Raw genomic sequence first — 15,334 nt, 5'->3', positions numbered from 1 at the left:
TTTGGTTTGTCAATGAGTGAGTTAAGCCTTGCTTGTTTTAATAATGCACGAATGTGGGTTCATGCAGAGTAGGAAGGGATTTAGGTTTAAGGTTTTGTCAAAATAATGTTTTTGTTTGGTTCACGTAGATTTGGATTTTGCAACACATTTTTAGATGTTGAATGTAAGATTGCATGTGCTTCTTCACTGTGTGTGTACAGTTTGATCACATTTTACGTAATATTTAGGAATAACTTTTAATTGATAAGATAGAAACTTTATACCTTCTATATTTTGAATACTTGAAAAAATGTCTTTTATCAATTATAAGCTGCTTTCTTTGTCTCTGACACAAAATATACTGAGGACAAAAAAAGATATCTACGTCATCACTCTCATACCACAAAAACAAATTATATTCATTGATGAAATTACATTTGATAAAAAAAACAACCAAACACATTTAATGAAATGAATCGCTTCATTTCATTGAATTCAAAAATGTTTTTAGGGTGACGACATTGAAATAGACACACATGACATTTATATAGCCTTACTTATGACTAGCCCCCCAATGAAATAGATGCGAGTTGAAATAAATAAAAAAAACATGCCAGTATTAATTTATTTTTCTCCCATGGTGCATGCAAAAGCAGAGTCAGTGTTAGTCTATTTTTACTTCTGATTATGCCTCCACAAGAGCATGCAGGCCATTTGCATGTTTGGCTTGCCTACATTATTTTGGATCCTGCGCTGTAACTATCTGAGCATCCAGAAACGTGTCACTGGCGCTGCATTGAATGTAATCTCACTGAATATGAGATTTTTGCAATCATGAATTTGTATGGCTTTGAGCAGCCTTTTTAATTCACCAGCTCATTTCCCAAAGGACTTACACTCCCTAAAATAGAAAGAAGGTCCAAGTGCATAGGTCTAACAGTTATCCGCTATAGTGCTGTTGGATTATGTTGGACTAAATCCAAAGGATCAAATTTCAGTGAGTGCTCCAGTGCTGCATGCAGAATGCTCTCATTGGGGTTTGACAAAAACATAATATTATAGGGATCAACAGGGTAGTTAGTTCTGCTGTATGCATGGTTTGATGCCATTACTATGGAGAGTGATAAAGACAGAAAGAGAGGGAGCGAGAGAAGAGAATATGTTGGTAATCCATGCTCCAGTGGAGAGGCTGATGAAGGGTTAACTGCCAGATAAAGTATTGAGTGTAGGAGAAGGAGGGCAGGCTTCTCAGGTGTGAAGAATGGAATGAGAGAGAGACAGAGGATGGAGGGATGAGAGCAGGGGGATGGGCCGCTCAGGGGCCTGTATTATGGTTGCAGGCCTCCGTCGCCAGGCAACGGAGCTGAGCGAGATGCCAGGTTGCTAGGTAACCTGGGGGATGCAAAGCCTAGCGTGGTGTGATAGAGAAAGAGAGGCGGGGTGGAGCTGTGCTGCTGGGCTGCTCCACCTTCCCGCTCGCACTCGCTGTTTCATCTCGATGTCTTCATCCAGCTGTGAATGAGAGCCGTTCACCAGGGAGCCACACACACTGTTGCATGCTTCAATATCCTGCCTGAAATGTAAACACAGGATATAAAAGCACAGCCTTTACTGACTGTTCTTACACACAATAAAGCCAATATATACTGTAGAAGAAGCACTGATAATCAGTCTCTTACTGGATTATTGTGTTAAGTGTTAAAAGTAGGGCTGAAACTTATTATTATTATATTATAGTTTAATGTACCTATTTTGTTCTTGATTCATTGATTAATTGTTTGGTTTATAAAATGTCAGAAAATGGTGAAATATCTCCATCATACATTGCCAGAGCCCAGTACAACTGCTTAAAATCTCTTTGCTTGTCCAATATACCATTGCTAGATATTTATTTAACTGTCATAGGCATAGTCATATAACTGAAAATATTCACACTGGGAATTTGCCATTTTAAATGATTTATCTAAATCGGCTAAAAGTGTTAAACCTTTGAGAACATTCTGGCTTAGTTCAAATAAAAACAAATGTCCCTACCTGCATGATAATCATATCCACACTAAGATTGTCAGCAGTATCAATAACTGTATGCTTTTTCAATACCATGTGTTTAATACAATATAATATACGCATTCAATTGTATCAAAAATAAAGTACGTAAAGAAATCCAATCTACGATCATAGATAGATAGATAGCTAGATTTTAGATTTTGTCAGTTTATGCCGAAAACACTATCAATTATACCCAAAATCATCAAGCTATTCAATCAGAAATATAGTGATGTTTTATTTGTGAATATTGCTCTAGTATAAATCCATGCAGAGTCAGAGAGCCACTCCACTTATACTGAAGTGGAAACAATAGACTTCTTCTAATCAATAGTGTCTCTACTACATGACTTTGCACTAATCAGCATGAAACTGTACTTTTAGGTACCAAAGTAGGTTTTTTGCCCAGTTCAAAATCAAGGCCAAATTATATGTAATATTAATGTATTTTTCTGTAAAACAATGTTTTTAAGAGAGACAAATATGGGATGAACAGTGCTGCTATTTAGCTCAATTTTGGTTTTGCCAAATCAACATAAGGATTCACAACACTGATGATAATGAGTTTGCATGCCCGCAAGGCATGTTACAGCAGTGATGGAGAAAAAAGTGAATGAGAGAGCAGAGGGAGAGAGAGATGAGGGAACGGATGGAAAAAGATAAAAAAGCCAGAGATGCCTGTGTCATCAGGCAGGGTGTGGGGGGGATTATGAAGTTGAGAGTGGAAAGAGGGGAATCGAGGATGGGGGAGAGGAAGAGGGAGAAATAATGCCAGATCGTGGAGTAGGGATAAAAATAGTTTTCCTTTCTTGTGCACTCTGGAAAATGGACATCTGAAATTGTGTGGATGGAGTGTTCCAGAGGGAGATTGAAGGGGGAAGGGTGTGTGTGCGTTAGTGTGTGAGAGGAAGAGAGATATGAAAAGAGAGTGTTTGTGTGTCTTTCTACACACACACACACACACACACACACACACACAGCATTGTCTGTTGTCATGCTGTGCACTGTAATCAGTTTTATATTTCTGTTTGTAGGAACATTTGTGGAGAGTTGCCCTCCAGTGTTTTGGTGGCCAAAAAAGAATCAAAAGACCAGAATGATAACATTGATTCAACACTGAAGTTTAATCCATGTTCCAAATAGTGCGTGTACACACACATTTACATACACACACTTCCCCCTGCCCTCATGATGTGGTGCAATGGTTTGTTCCACTGATATTGCGTGGGTGGGGGAGGGGGTCGAATACGATTTGATTGGATAATCCAAGGATTTAATATCCCCTAATCCTGGCACAATCCTCTCTGCATTACTGCAGGGAGTAAGATTAACTGTATGTGTGTAGTATGTGTTTGTCTCTGTGTGCACAGAAGGGCGGGTGCTCTGGGAGTGGAGAAAAGTGTGTGTGAGTGTGTGTGTCTGAGTGCATATGTGATTGACATGTACTGTGTGTGTATTTGTGTTGGCACCACAGCATGTAAATGGAGTTGTGTTTGCATGCAGGGTTCGGTCATGCGTGTACCAGTGGACGTGCCTCCACTGAGTGCGAGTGGTCATGCGAGCTCACACACGATCATATATCACAGATCTCGGCCTCATGCATGGCCGCGCCGCTGCTCACATATACGAATTCGCATTCCTCAGAGATACAGAAACTCTCAGCGAGGGCTTCTTAGTATGCAGCAGGACGGATCAAACCGCGCTGCTACAGTACGGAGCCAGCTCCTTGTACGTGCGCACGTTTGCAGATGGTTACTGTTGATTAAGTCTTAATTGGAACGTGAGTAATTAGAGCATAATTTGAGTTGAAAGGGAGCGTGCGACTGTTCATGTGTGTTGGAGTAATGGAAGAGAGAAAGACAGAGTACAGTGTGACCGACTAGCAGGGACTGTACTTTATTTGCATTTTTCTCTCAGGCTCAAGGGAATTTTAATTACTCTGCTACAATATAGATTCAGTTCCTTCACCTTCTCCCTCTCCTTCTCTTGCTTGGAGCCAAATCACACATACGTCTTCCTCTGGATACTGCCCCTATCTCTACGTAATTCTCATAAATTCTCTGTCCTCATACATTTTTTCTAATACTCAGTGCTCATTTCTCCTGTGTTACATCAACTCAGAGAGAGATGGGAAGAGGAAAGCCAGCGAAGCACTCTCAAATTCTTTGTTTACCAGAAGAGCACAGCAGTCGCCCTTGGCAACCAGCATCCTTGTTTACCTACTCAGTGTGCCGTCATATGATTGCCATGACAACCAGTCGGTTGCCATGCCAGTTTTCCGATGCCATTGTGTTGTCTTTGTAGCAGCAGTGTGTGCCTCTCACCTGCTGTCTTCTGTTGCATCTCTCCATCTTCTCCAAGTCTTAATGCATTACATTAAATTTATATGATGTGGTTACTTTAAATGATCAACAGGTCAGTGCAGTTTAAGCAAACACACACACACATATTTAGAAGCTGATGAGCACTGATTGATAAGCGGTAGTTTGTAATCATTAGGTGCTTCTCTTCACTCTGTTTTATGGGCACAGGGATGAGCTTGAATAGGCCTAATGAGGGAAGAAATGGAAGAGGTGATGGATGGATAGAAGGATAGAGAAAGGGTTAGTGGACACAAATCTTGCTACAATCAGCCTGCTCTACAACACGGCCCGAAATCAATGAACAAGACGGGACTGATCGATGAGTTGATAGTGCAAGATGGATGGCAGTGTGGATGGACAGCAATAGCACCAGGGCTGGGATATGATGGATGGATGGATGGATGGATGGATGGGTTGATGGATGGATGGGTGTATTGACAGTGTGAAGACTGTGATGGCGGTGTGTGTGTTGTGTGTGTAGTTTCTGTAAAGACAATAAAGGTGAAGGGGTTAAAAATGTACATCTCTCCTTCCTTTGCAGATGTTGTGTGTGTGAGTGCTCATGTTTTATGTACAGACGTGTTTGCATCTGTGCTGGTTTGTGTGTCTCCTGATGGTGTGTGATGGCCTTGCCTTAGATCAATAGCTTTGTGGTGACAGCTAAGAGCTGATTAATCAAATGTATGGACCAGTCTCTCTCTGCGCTGCCCTCTCCTCAATTACCAGCTTCATTACATTGCCTTAACACCCCACTGGGACCTTTCTCCATTCTTCCTTCTCATCCCCTCCCTTTCCCCTCCCTCTCCACCCTCCTCCTCCTCCTCTCTGTCCCTTTTCTCATCCCCTGTTCTTCCCTTGTGAGTTTTTCTCCTCCCTGTCTCCTCATAGATGGGAGATATATCTAATTCAACCACATCACATTTTGACTGGCAGTGAGACAAGGCGTTAATTAGTACATTTTATGCTTTGTTGCAGCAGAGGCGTGAGGAACTTTAAATCTGAGCCTGACTGATAACAATGTTTATTAAAAAAATATAAGCCGGTTGTTTTTCTTTGCGACATTTCAAAGCTTGGATTTGAAAAAGGAGTGTCCACCCCACACACGCTGCTTTTTTCGTCTTTTTTGGCTTTGCCTTGTGTATCAATGTCACTCCCTTCAATCCCTCCTCGCTCCATCCATCCTCTCTAGATCCATCCATTTTTCTTCTCTCCCTTCCTTGCACTTCTTGCCTCTTTTCATCGCCATCATTCTGCAGCCCTTCTCCTCCCCCACCCCATCCCTCTGGCATTAACACTCTGTCTCATTGCCTCAGTGCTATGACTAAGCACTGTGTGTAGCATGTTTCCGTGTGCCCTTCTGTGTGTGTGTGACAAACCTGTGTGTCTGTACATAGTGCATGCGTGGAGAGGCCCTTCAAGACGTGTGTTTGCATGCATGCATTAGCACTCTAGGCGGTGAATCTCTGTAGTCGTGACATTCTTTCGATAGAGTCAGAGTCACGACTGAATCACGCCCCTGTCCTCCCCCTCTTTCTCCCTCTATTCTTTTTGAATCATCCTCTCAGGGGCAGCTCCGCTTTCATCCTCCCACTCTGTCTCCCTGTCTCACTCCTCATGTAATGCTTCTTTTTCCAGCACTTCCATTCACTCCCTGGGTTCCTCTTGGCCTTCCACCTGCCCTTTCAGTCGGTCGAAGTCAGTCGGGGTCCCCCAGGCCTCTCTCTATCTCCATCTCCTTCTCCATCCTTTTATTTTTAGCTGACTGCGCCTGTTCCCTTCACACACTTGTCATCTCATCCCACTACAATATCTACACCCCCCCCCCGCCTCGCTCTTCTCTCTATCTCAATCTACTCTTGTCCCTCATCTAATCCGTAGTTCTTCTGTAATCCAGATCAACTGGCCTGCATTCTTAATCTTGTCACTTCTCAATCCCCCCCTCCATTCTGTATGTGTGTGTGTGTGCGTGCCATGGGAGTGTGTGTGTGTGTGTGTGTGTGTGTGTAAGAGAGAGAAATCAGAGATAATGAGGTTGTGTGTGTTTTGACACAGAAATAGAGCTACCAGGGACAAAGTTCAGTCACACCTGTCACCTGCTAACCTTGATTTATCAGCGTTTAAAAGACACATGGACAAACCTTAACACACACATACACTCCCCCACCCACGTCAGTTCAGCATTTCAAGTTTTAAAAAAAATTCAAAAGCCTTGCTGTCACACGTTGGAACATTTGTCAGTACAGATGATGATACAAATTAAACCATTTTACTGTTTTTTTAAGATATATAATGGAGGTCAGTAACTTTGAATGTGATTTATTTTCATTTGTCATACTGTACTCTTACAGTAGTTTTATCTTCCAGTTTCTCATTTCAAAATGAGTCTGCTGGCACATTTACAGAAATGATGATTAATGGGCATTGTCCTTGTAAAAAGATAGATGAAACGTATCTAAAACCAGGAAACAAATGTCAAGAGGCTGTTTACTGTGAGTGGAGTCGATCCTAAAGAGATGTCCTGTGCTAAGACAATTGGACAGAGACATGTTTGTGTTGACCATCTGTGTTGATGTTCCTTCTTGTTTGTTTCCTCAGATGAATCGGCCAATCCAGGTGAAACCAGCTGACAGCGAAGGCAGAGGAGGTGAGACAAGCACCTGAACACAGTTACACACATACAGAGGGAAGGGTAGGTGTCAAGTTGAATCAGTTAGAGATGGAAAGTAGTCGACGGGGTGTTTGGCAGCTTACTTGGACTTGTGCTTTAAGTAAATACACACACATTCAAATCACAGTCTATCCACTCCCTCCCCTATTATCACTCTCTGCAGTCGATACTGCTCCCTGGTGGACACAAATGGTAGCTTCCAAGAGAGCACAACTTCTCTAGGCTTATCAACAGAGGTGTGACGAAAGTTGATTTTGTTTACTTCATTCTTCCACTTGTCCTTGGTCTCTCAGAGGACAGGAAGTTGTTTGTGGGCATGCTGGGGAAGCAACAGAGCGATGAGGACGTCAGAAGGCTGTTTGAGCCCTTCGGCAGCATAGACGAGTGTACTGTGTTGAGAGGACCCGACGGCACCAGCAAAGGTAAAACATGTATAGTACATGCGCTCATGCATGCATGCAAACAACCTTATTTCATTTAGTTGTACTAACTTTGTAATGTAATACAGCCTGTGTGCTGTAACTGACAGATTGACTCTGTTTGGTTGCAGGCTGCGCTTTTGTAAAATTTCAAGGACACGCTGAAGCCCAGGCTGCCATCAACAGCTTGCATGGAAGCCGCACAATGCCTGTAAGTTGCAGACAGACACAAAGCACATACTAAGTAATAGTTGCATGGCCTTCCAAAGACATGAATATAAGTTACATGGGGGAGTTTACTATGAGTAGAATGTAAATAATATAAGCATCTGTCTGCTTTGGTCCTGTCCTGAGCAGAGCTGTAGCTACCACTGAGGACAAAAGGTCATATCTTATATATTTCTTTTTTGGGAAATTTGGCTTTTAGGAACTTGGAGGGAGTTCTACCTTGATCCACACTGATTCCAGTCTGATTCCAGAGTATTTTTGGGACACTATACATTAAATTTGACTTGCTTAGCCCAATAATTAAAACAAACAAATAAAGGATTGATTATTTCCCTGTCATAATATTATTCCTGGCATGTGCCGAGGAAAGAAAATTGAGAGAATTCTCCAGTGTCTTTGTCTGAATAAAAAACTGAAAAACACACTGATTTATCTGAAAATGCATTGTCACAATGCTGAAAATGATTTTTCTTAGCTTATAAAATGTTAAACGTCTTTGGAAAATACATGTCTTTTGCAGGACAGACATGTTTGGAAATAAAATGTATAGAAAATAAAACTGGATAAAGTGAAAAATAAAATGTTTTTAAAAATCCAAATATTAGAATCCTGGCTACTGGGCATCCTCTATATTATATCCTGAAATCCTCAGCCCCGTTTCAAAGGATTAAGTGAATAGAGAAAACGAATGATAAAGATGGAGTTCAGCCCCATTAACACATAACATTACTTGTGACTACGTTATCTTTCTCCACACAGGGAGCGTCGTCCAGTCTGGTGGTGAAGTTCGCCGACACAGAGAAGGAGCGGGGGCTGAGGAGGATGCAGCAGGTGGCCTCCCAGCTCGGCATCTTCAGCCCGATGACCCTCAACTTCCCCGCCTACAACGCCTACACGCAGGCGGTTAATGCACAGGCAAGCAGCACACGCACATATGCATGCACAAACACTCACTGTGCTGCACGCACATATACACACTAAGTTTGTAAGGGGAGTGCTGTGCTTATGAAAGGATGTAATAAGTTTGAAGAGGCTATCAGTGGTCTAATTGGGGGTAATGTTGTTACACAGACAACAGAACATACGTCATCTGGCATTAGCTTTCCCGCAACACACAACCATTAACCCACTGACTCAGGACATAATGGCCTTGTAATTAGATCTCTATTCATCTGTTCCTCCATCACTCCCTCTCCCTGTCCCTTCCTCTCGTTTTTTCTCCCTCTTTGTCCCTCTCTCTCTTTTTCCCATATCCATTTAACCGTCTCTTTGTCTTCTCTCTCTCCCTCACTCCCCTCCTCTCTTCCTCCCTCTACATCCCCTTCCTCTCTCTCTCTCTCTGCTTCCTTCCCTGTCTACAGCTTGTCCAACAGCAGGCCCTGGTCGCCCAGTCAGCGTACTTGTCTCCTGTGGCAACAGTTGCCGCCGTACAGATGCAGCAGATGGCGGCGCTCAATGCCAACGGAATCATCGCCACACCCATTACACCCATCACGCCGTCCTCGGGTAGGCTCACACACACTTAGCACTTAGATATTCATGTTTTTAACAGTATTTTGCACAGTTATAGCAAGATAATTGCATGAATGATGAATAACGGGTGGAATAAAGGGATTGAAGATGTAGTCATATGGAGACTCATTATCTGGGGTGTGATCTGTGTCTGTAGGTACAAACACTCCACCAACTATTGCAGCAACGCCTGTGTCAGCTCTCCCTCCAATAGGAGTGAATGGTTACAGCAGTGTCCCAGCCCCCACTAATGGACAACAAGCAACGGAAGCACTATACACCAACGGCGTTCACCCATATCAAGGTATTTTGATAAAAATTTAAATAAGTATACAGACGTATGGACTGTGGCAAATGAGACATTCAAAAGATTTATATTATTTTCTTTTTTATTCTTACTGTTTTTCCAGCTCAGAGTCCAGCAGCCCTGGACCCCCTACAGCAGGCGTACGCAGGCATGCAGCACTACACAGGTTGGTGTATAGACAGATTAAAATGCTGCCTGGATTCTTCAAATATGTATATTAACTTCTAGCAAGCTGCACATAAAGTGTATAGTATACTCGATCCGTACAAAGGGCTCATCAGACACAGCAGACAGGGTTAAAATCAGTGATGGGGTATAACTAAGAACATTTAGTTAAGTATGGTACTTTTACTTTACTTGGTTATTTCCATTTTCTGCTACTTTTTTACTTCCAATCCCCCACATTTTGGAGGCAAATATTGTACTTTTTCTCCACTACCTTTATTTCATAACTTTAGTTACTAGTTACTTCGCATATTGTAGGTTGCATCATCATTTTAAATTAATTTGTTTTATTGGCAATCACATAAAAAAACAAAACATCTGAATATCAGATCTTATAATCACCCCATCAACCCATAATAAGTATACATGTTTATTTATTGTCAGAAAAATACTTTAGGTGCAATTAACTTTAAGACTTTTACCCAAGTACTATTCATATACTTCCACTTTTTACCAAAGTAGTATTTTTACACACTATCTTTGCTTTTACTCTAGTGTGACTTTTGGCTACTTTTTACAACACTGGTTAAAAGGCAGTTTTCTTCTTTAATAGGCAGGCTAATGTGTCATACAGACAAACTGGTAGAAAGCTCAAATGCCCAGACACCTCAAGCTGATGTGACAAATGCTTACTACATGCACAGTGCGTACTACCAGGCAAATGTGCAAATAGGAAACAAGCGCACAAGGTCAGAAGAATGGTCATGTTCTCACTGTGTGTGGGGGTGGTATATGGACAGACATATATAAAAGAAAATAAACACACCTGTGTTGCTTTGAAAATCACGTCTTCTTTTGGCCATGTTGATTGCAAATGTCTTTGTCCACATTACGTTATGAGAAATTAATATTAATGTGTAGATAAGCAGACGGCTCGTGCAGCAGGTTAAATCAGGATAGAATGTGGAACAAGAAGGTCCAGGTGTCTGCTTTCAGTTTGACTGCCATCATTCTAAGGGTGGAAATTGTTTCAAGGGCAAGTGATTGAATTAATTTTGTTATGATTTATCTGATCTCATTGTGACACACATTAATGGCTGGTAATATGTGATAAAGCTAATCATACTTGTGCAAGTTAATCATTCTGTATATGTGATTCATACCTGTGGAGTGAAGGTGGACTGTAATGTGTGCATACCAGACACAACAGTGTCATTGTTAAGCAGACTTGCTCCTTTCAACTGTTTGAGTTAATAGTTTTCACCTTCAGCAGGAGACGTTCCCGTTCTGACGAAATGACTCTATTGGACGCTTCTATGTTGCCACCTGTTGTTTTTACCCAATCAGATTTTATTATCGTCTCTCCCAATAGCGGCGTATCCTGCTGCTTACGGATTGGTCGGGCAGCCGTTCCCCCAGCAGCCAACACTGGTTGCCCAGCAACACCAGCAGCCCCAGCAACAGCAGCAGAGAGAAGGTGATGTGACTTCCTGTCTGTCTGGGGCCACACCCCTCTCTCCAATGAGCTTATTTAAAGTTGTTTATCACGAGGCTTTCACAGCCTGAGATCATTTATCACACTCTGTCTAATGTGTGTGTGCGTGGTGTGTGTGTGTATGTGTGTGTCTCAGGTCCAGAGGGCTGTAACATCTTCATCTACCACCTGCCTCAGGAGTTCAGTGACTCTGAGATGCTGCAGATGTTCCTGCCCTTTGGCAATGTCATCTCAGCGAAGGTGTTTGTTGACCGTGCCACCAACCAGAGCAAATGCTTCGGTGAGACTCACAGACGGGGGAGAAAGGGGGAGGGAAAGGGAAGAGCAGATGTATCAGAGAAAGGAAAGGACGAGTGAGGGGGTGACTTTGTCGAGCATAAGATATTGTGGGACGGCATGGAGGAGAGTTTCAATTAAAATGCATTTTCTTTTTCTCCTTGCAGGATTTGTGAGTTTTGACAACCCAGCCAGCGCTCAGGCCGCCATTCAGGCCATGAACGGCTTCCAGATCGGCATGAAAAGACTGAAAGTGCAGCTCAAGAGGCCCAAAGATGCTAACCGCCCATACTAAGTGACAACTGAGAGGAGAAAGAAGAAGAAATAACGAGAGGTGAGGTGGCGGCTGGGAGGTGCTGAGTGACATGACATGAAGAGAAGTGAGGTGTTGTATGTTGGGGGGGAGCAGGAGGATAAAATTAGGTTAGTGAGAGAAAAAAACATGGAGAAGGAGGTAGCTTTGACACTGAAATGCTAATTAATAGTTAAAGTTGAAAAAAAGAAGCTTAACATGACATATCAGTGGATAATATAAGTTGGGTTACTCATATGAAGCAACTTAATCAACTCAGGAAAAGTGAAAATACTAAAATATTGTTTTCCTTTTTTATTTTCTTTCACAATCTTATTTATTTTCTTTCCTGCTGTTTTGATCTTTTCCTGAAACGGCAACTTACCTCACCCAAGATCCTTCCGTCCAATCATAATACACGAGGACCCCATCGCTATGGCAATGGTTGCCTAGTGACCGATAAAGCCCCGACCCCCCCTTCCTCTCGCATTGTTGTAAGTTGATTGGTTGGCCTGTGTTTGGGTTGCTGTGGCGATTGATTGCCTGTGTTGGTTGCCCTTTTGTCACCTCGAGCAACCAGCCATGCGTTGACCTGCATGTCCTGTTGCTGTAGTGACCACAGACTGTGTTTGGTGCATTGTGACTTTATTTTGTATTGACCTGTGCACATACTGATCAATAACTGTCAATAGCCAGGACTGCACTCAGAATCAATTGATTTAATTGGATATTCGATACACTTAATCATTGCTCAGTAATCTGATAAATTCTGTAGCAGCAACGCTCGTTATTTTCTCGCAGCTTTGTTTTTGATCAGTTTCTGTAGTGTTCTGTTTGGTGTCATTATTATTTGAACAAATTGTTTGGGTAAAGTAGTGAGCGTGGGCATCTGTGTGTGCATATGTGTCTGTGTTACACTGTTAGTGTGTAATACGGGAGTGCATAATCCTTGTTGTACTGGTGTCTGTATAGAGAGGTTTTCCAGAGGTTTCCATAGTGGACTGGTGGAGAAAGGTAGATCAGCACTACAGTTTACTGCAAAATATGATGGAAAAAAACTAACATGCTATTATGAAGTTAAAACATGGCTACAAACTGTTCCTAAACAAACAGGTTGGGACAGAGAAGACCAGAAAAGGTTGAGTTTAAAGAAAAAAAGCACACTATTTTTGGGCGAGCATGCATTTTGTTGAGCTGTACTCTGATAGGCTGAGTTTTATATTCCTGGATTCTGATTTGTTACACTGTTTGATGTGGCACTTCAGTTTTTTTGCTCCTTTGTTTCTCTTTCTTGGTCTCTTTTACATCTCCTATCACTGCTTTTGTGGTGTTTCCTCCCTCTCCCCTTCACTACTCCCTTCCTCCTCCTCCTCCTCCTCTGGACCCCTTATCTCCTCCTACTTGTTCCCCTTTTTTCTCTGTCAAAGTCTTTCTTCGCTTCTCTTCATCCCAAACTCCTCTTTCTATTCCTCTAGCTCGTGTTTTGAGGTAAAGGGTATGTGGTTGTTATGGTGGAAAAACAAGTGCCTCTTGCTTATTGGAGAACAGCCTTCAACTATAGGAATTCTGGGAGAAATATGACACAGCGAATAGAGGATCTCTTTTAGTTTGAGGTCATTTCAATCCTCCACACTAACCTTTACCAAAGAGGAGCAAACGTGTAGCTTCTGTCAGGCCAGTGTGTGGAAGCGCCGTCACATGGCAGCACACATTATGAATAAAGCATTCTGTTTCTATTTCTAGACAAACTTTTACATAACAAGTCCTTGTGGATAATACGAAGGTATTTAACGTCCAATGGACCACCATTTGAACCCTTAAAACTGCTGCCCCTTCATCAGCCAGATTTAAATTATCACCCAGAATTTCTATACTGCAAATGCCAGAGAGTGATGCATGTCGGTAGTAGTGTTTGCTTGCCATGATCAAAGGCACACGAGTGCAGCACATGCTTATAAAGTCACACACATAAACACATAGACCCAGATACCCTAGCTTTACAATCAGACACACATACATTACCTCCAGATGCACACAAGGAACACGAATAATGGATTTTCACTGTATTGAGTTGCATGATCCAGACACTGTGTGTGTATGTGTTAAAGCACCATGATTTATTGCTGTTGAAAGACAAGAGCTTTACAACTGTGAATGACGCCTTCTTGTTTTAATTCACCAAGACGAAGTGAAACTGAAGTCGAGCTAGGAGCATCCTAAGGTGCAGTTTCTCTGCAAGATAGCAGTCAAAGTCATGCCTTTCGAGAGTTTGGTTTGATCAGAGGAGCATGTTTGACAAGACAAATGGAGCTGTAATGTATTCATAACTTTGCTCTCTAACATATCCTCCCTCCTCTGTCTCTCTCCCCTTTTTTATATTATTCCCTCTACCTCCCGACTCTCCCTCCCTTCACAGGTGACCTTTCAGAGTCCAGCCGAGGTGGAATCCCAGGGTTCATATTGCTTTCAGACTGTCTGCTACCTTTGAGCGTCCGGGGAGTGCAGCCACACACACACACACACACACACACACACACACGCACACATATACACTGACACACGAATACACATGCACTCTCAACACTGAACCTCAAACAGTACAAGGCTGATATACAAATGTACATAAATGTGCACAAACACACACACACACACACACACACACACACACACACGGTTCACACGAGTCAGTAATCTTACCCATACAGCCAAGAGCTTGGTTTGACCGCGGTCTGTGTGGAGTTTGCCAACAGGGTGTTTTAGTACAGTTTAAGATGACTCAGACCAAGCATGTATGGAAGGTACTGATGAAAAATGCTGATATATCACTTCAATAGACTTTAACGTGTCTATACCATGTCTATTACATGACAAATATAGAGGGGCCGATGTTTCATAATAAAAAAAGAAAGAAAATACAAAAAAGATTACTAAATGAGTAGGTTAGAGAGACTTTGGAGAAAATCCTAATGACCTGTAAATAATTTAGTTTACAAAGAGCAGCATTTAAAAAACAAGAAAAAATGCAAAAAGAATACTACTTTAGATAAACACTGAACAGGACACAGCGACATTATTATTATTATCATCATTATTATTATTATCATTATTATTATTATTATTACCACTAGTAACATCATCGTCCTCATAAAGGGATATTACATTCCAAATTGTAAAATGGGAAATCACTAACCTATTTTAAATTTCTACTTAGATTTTAGGTGAAACTGGGGGGAGGGGGGGATTGCACTTTTATTCGGGAGGTTTTAATATTTGAGCTATTTTTTATTTATTTACTAATTTATCAATTATTTTGTTTATTGGGAGAAGGGGGTTTGAGTGGGTTGCAATATTTTGATTTTAGAATTTTCTAGAGAAAAACCTTTTGAGGGCCTGTTTCTGTCAGACTCTTGCAATCGAGTAATTATAATGTATGTATTAATTATTACAGCAATTATATTTATTTCTAATTTATTGAATCCTGTTTTTGATCCACTCTCTTTTTAAGTTAAAATAAAAAGTATCATACGAAATGTCCTACTGTGAGTTATTGTGTGCATGTGTTTATATGTGTGTGACTAAAGAAG

General features: G+C 41.7%; 1 protein-coding gene across 1 annotated transcript in view; it reads left to right on the top strand.

The window, feature by feature from the left end:
- Positions 1-15,280, top strand: part of LOC311259486 (CUGBP Elav-like family member 3) — a 27,496-nt gene extending 12,216 nt beyond the window's left edge. The window contains exons 4-14 of the mRNA XM_084356681.1: positions 6,984-7,032; positions 7,350-7,478; positions 7,607-7,686; positions 8,463-8,618; positions 9,065-9,209; positions 9,373-9,519; positions 9,626-9,688; positions 11,060-11,164; positions 11,319-11,462; positions 11,626-11,792; positions 14,167-15,280. Of these exons, the coding sequence (XP_084212807.1) occupies positions 6,984-7,032; positions 7,350-7,478; positions 7,607-7,686; positions 8,463-8,618; positions 9,065-9,209; positions 9,373-9,519; positions 9,626-9,688; positions 11,060-11,164; positions 11,319-11,462; positions 11,626-11,753 (1,146 nt within the window). The 3' untranslated portion in view covers positions 11,754-11,792; positions 14,167-15,280. The remainder of the gene's footprint in view (positions 1-6,983; positions 7,033-7,349; positions 7,479-7,606; positions 7,687-8,462; positions 8,619-9,064; positions 9,210-9,372; positions 9,520-9,625; positions 9,689-11,059; positions 11,165-11,318; positions 11,463-11,625; positions 11,793-14,166) is intronic.
- Positions 15,281-15,334: the final 54 nt, after the last annotated feature.

This window comes from Pagrus pagrus (genome assembly GCF_965226575.1).
Source record: "Pagrus pagrus genome assembly, chromosome: 7".
Taxonomy (NCBI): Eukaryota; Metazoa; Chordata; class Actinopteri; order Spariformes; family Sparidae; genus Pagrus; species Pagrus pagrus.
Note: the sequence above shows the minus strand (reverse complement) of the source record. Positions and strands in the feature narration are given on the sequence as shown.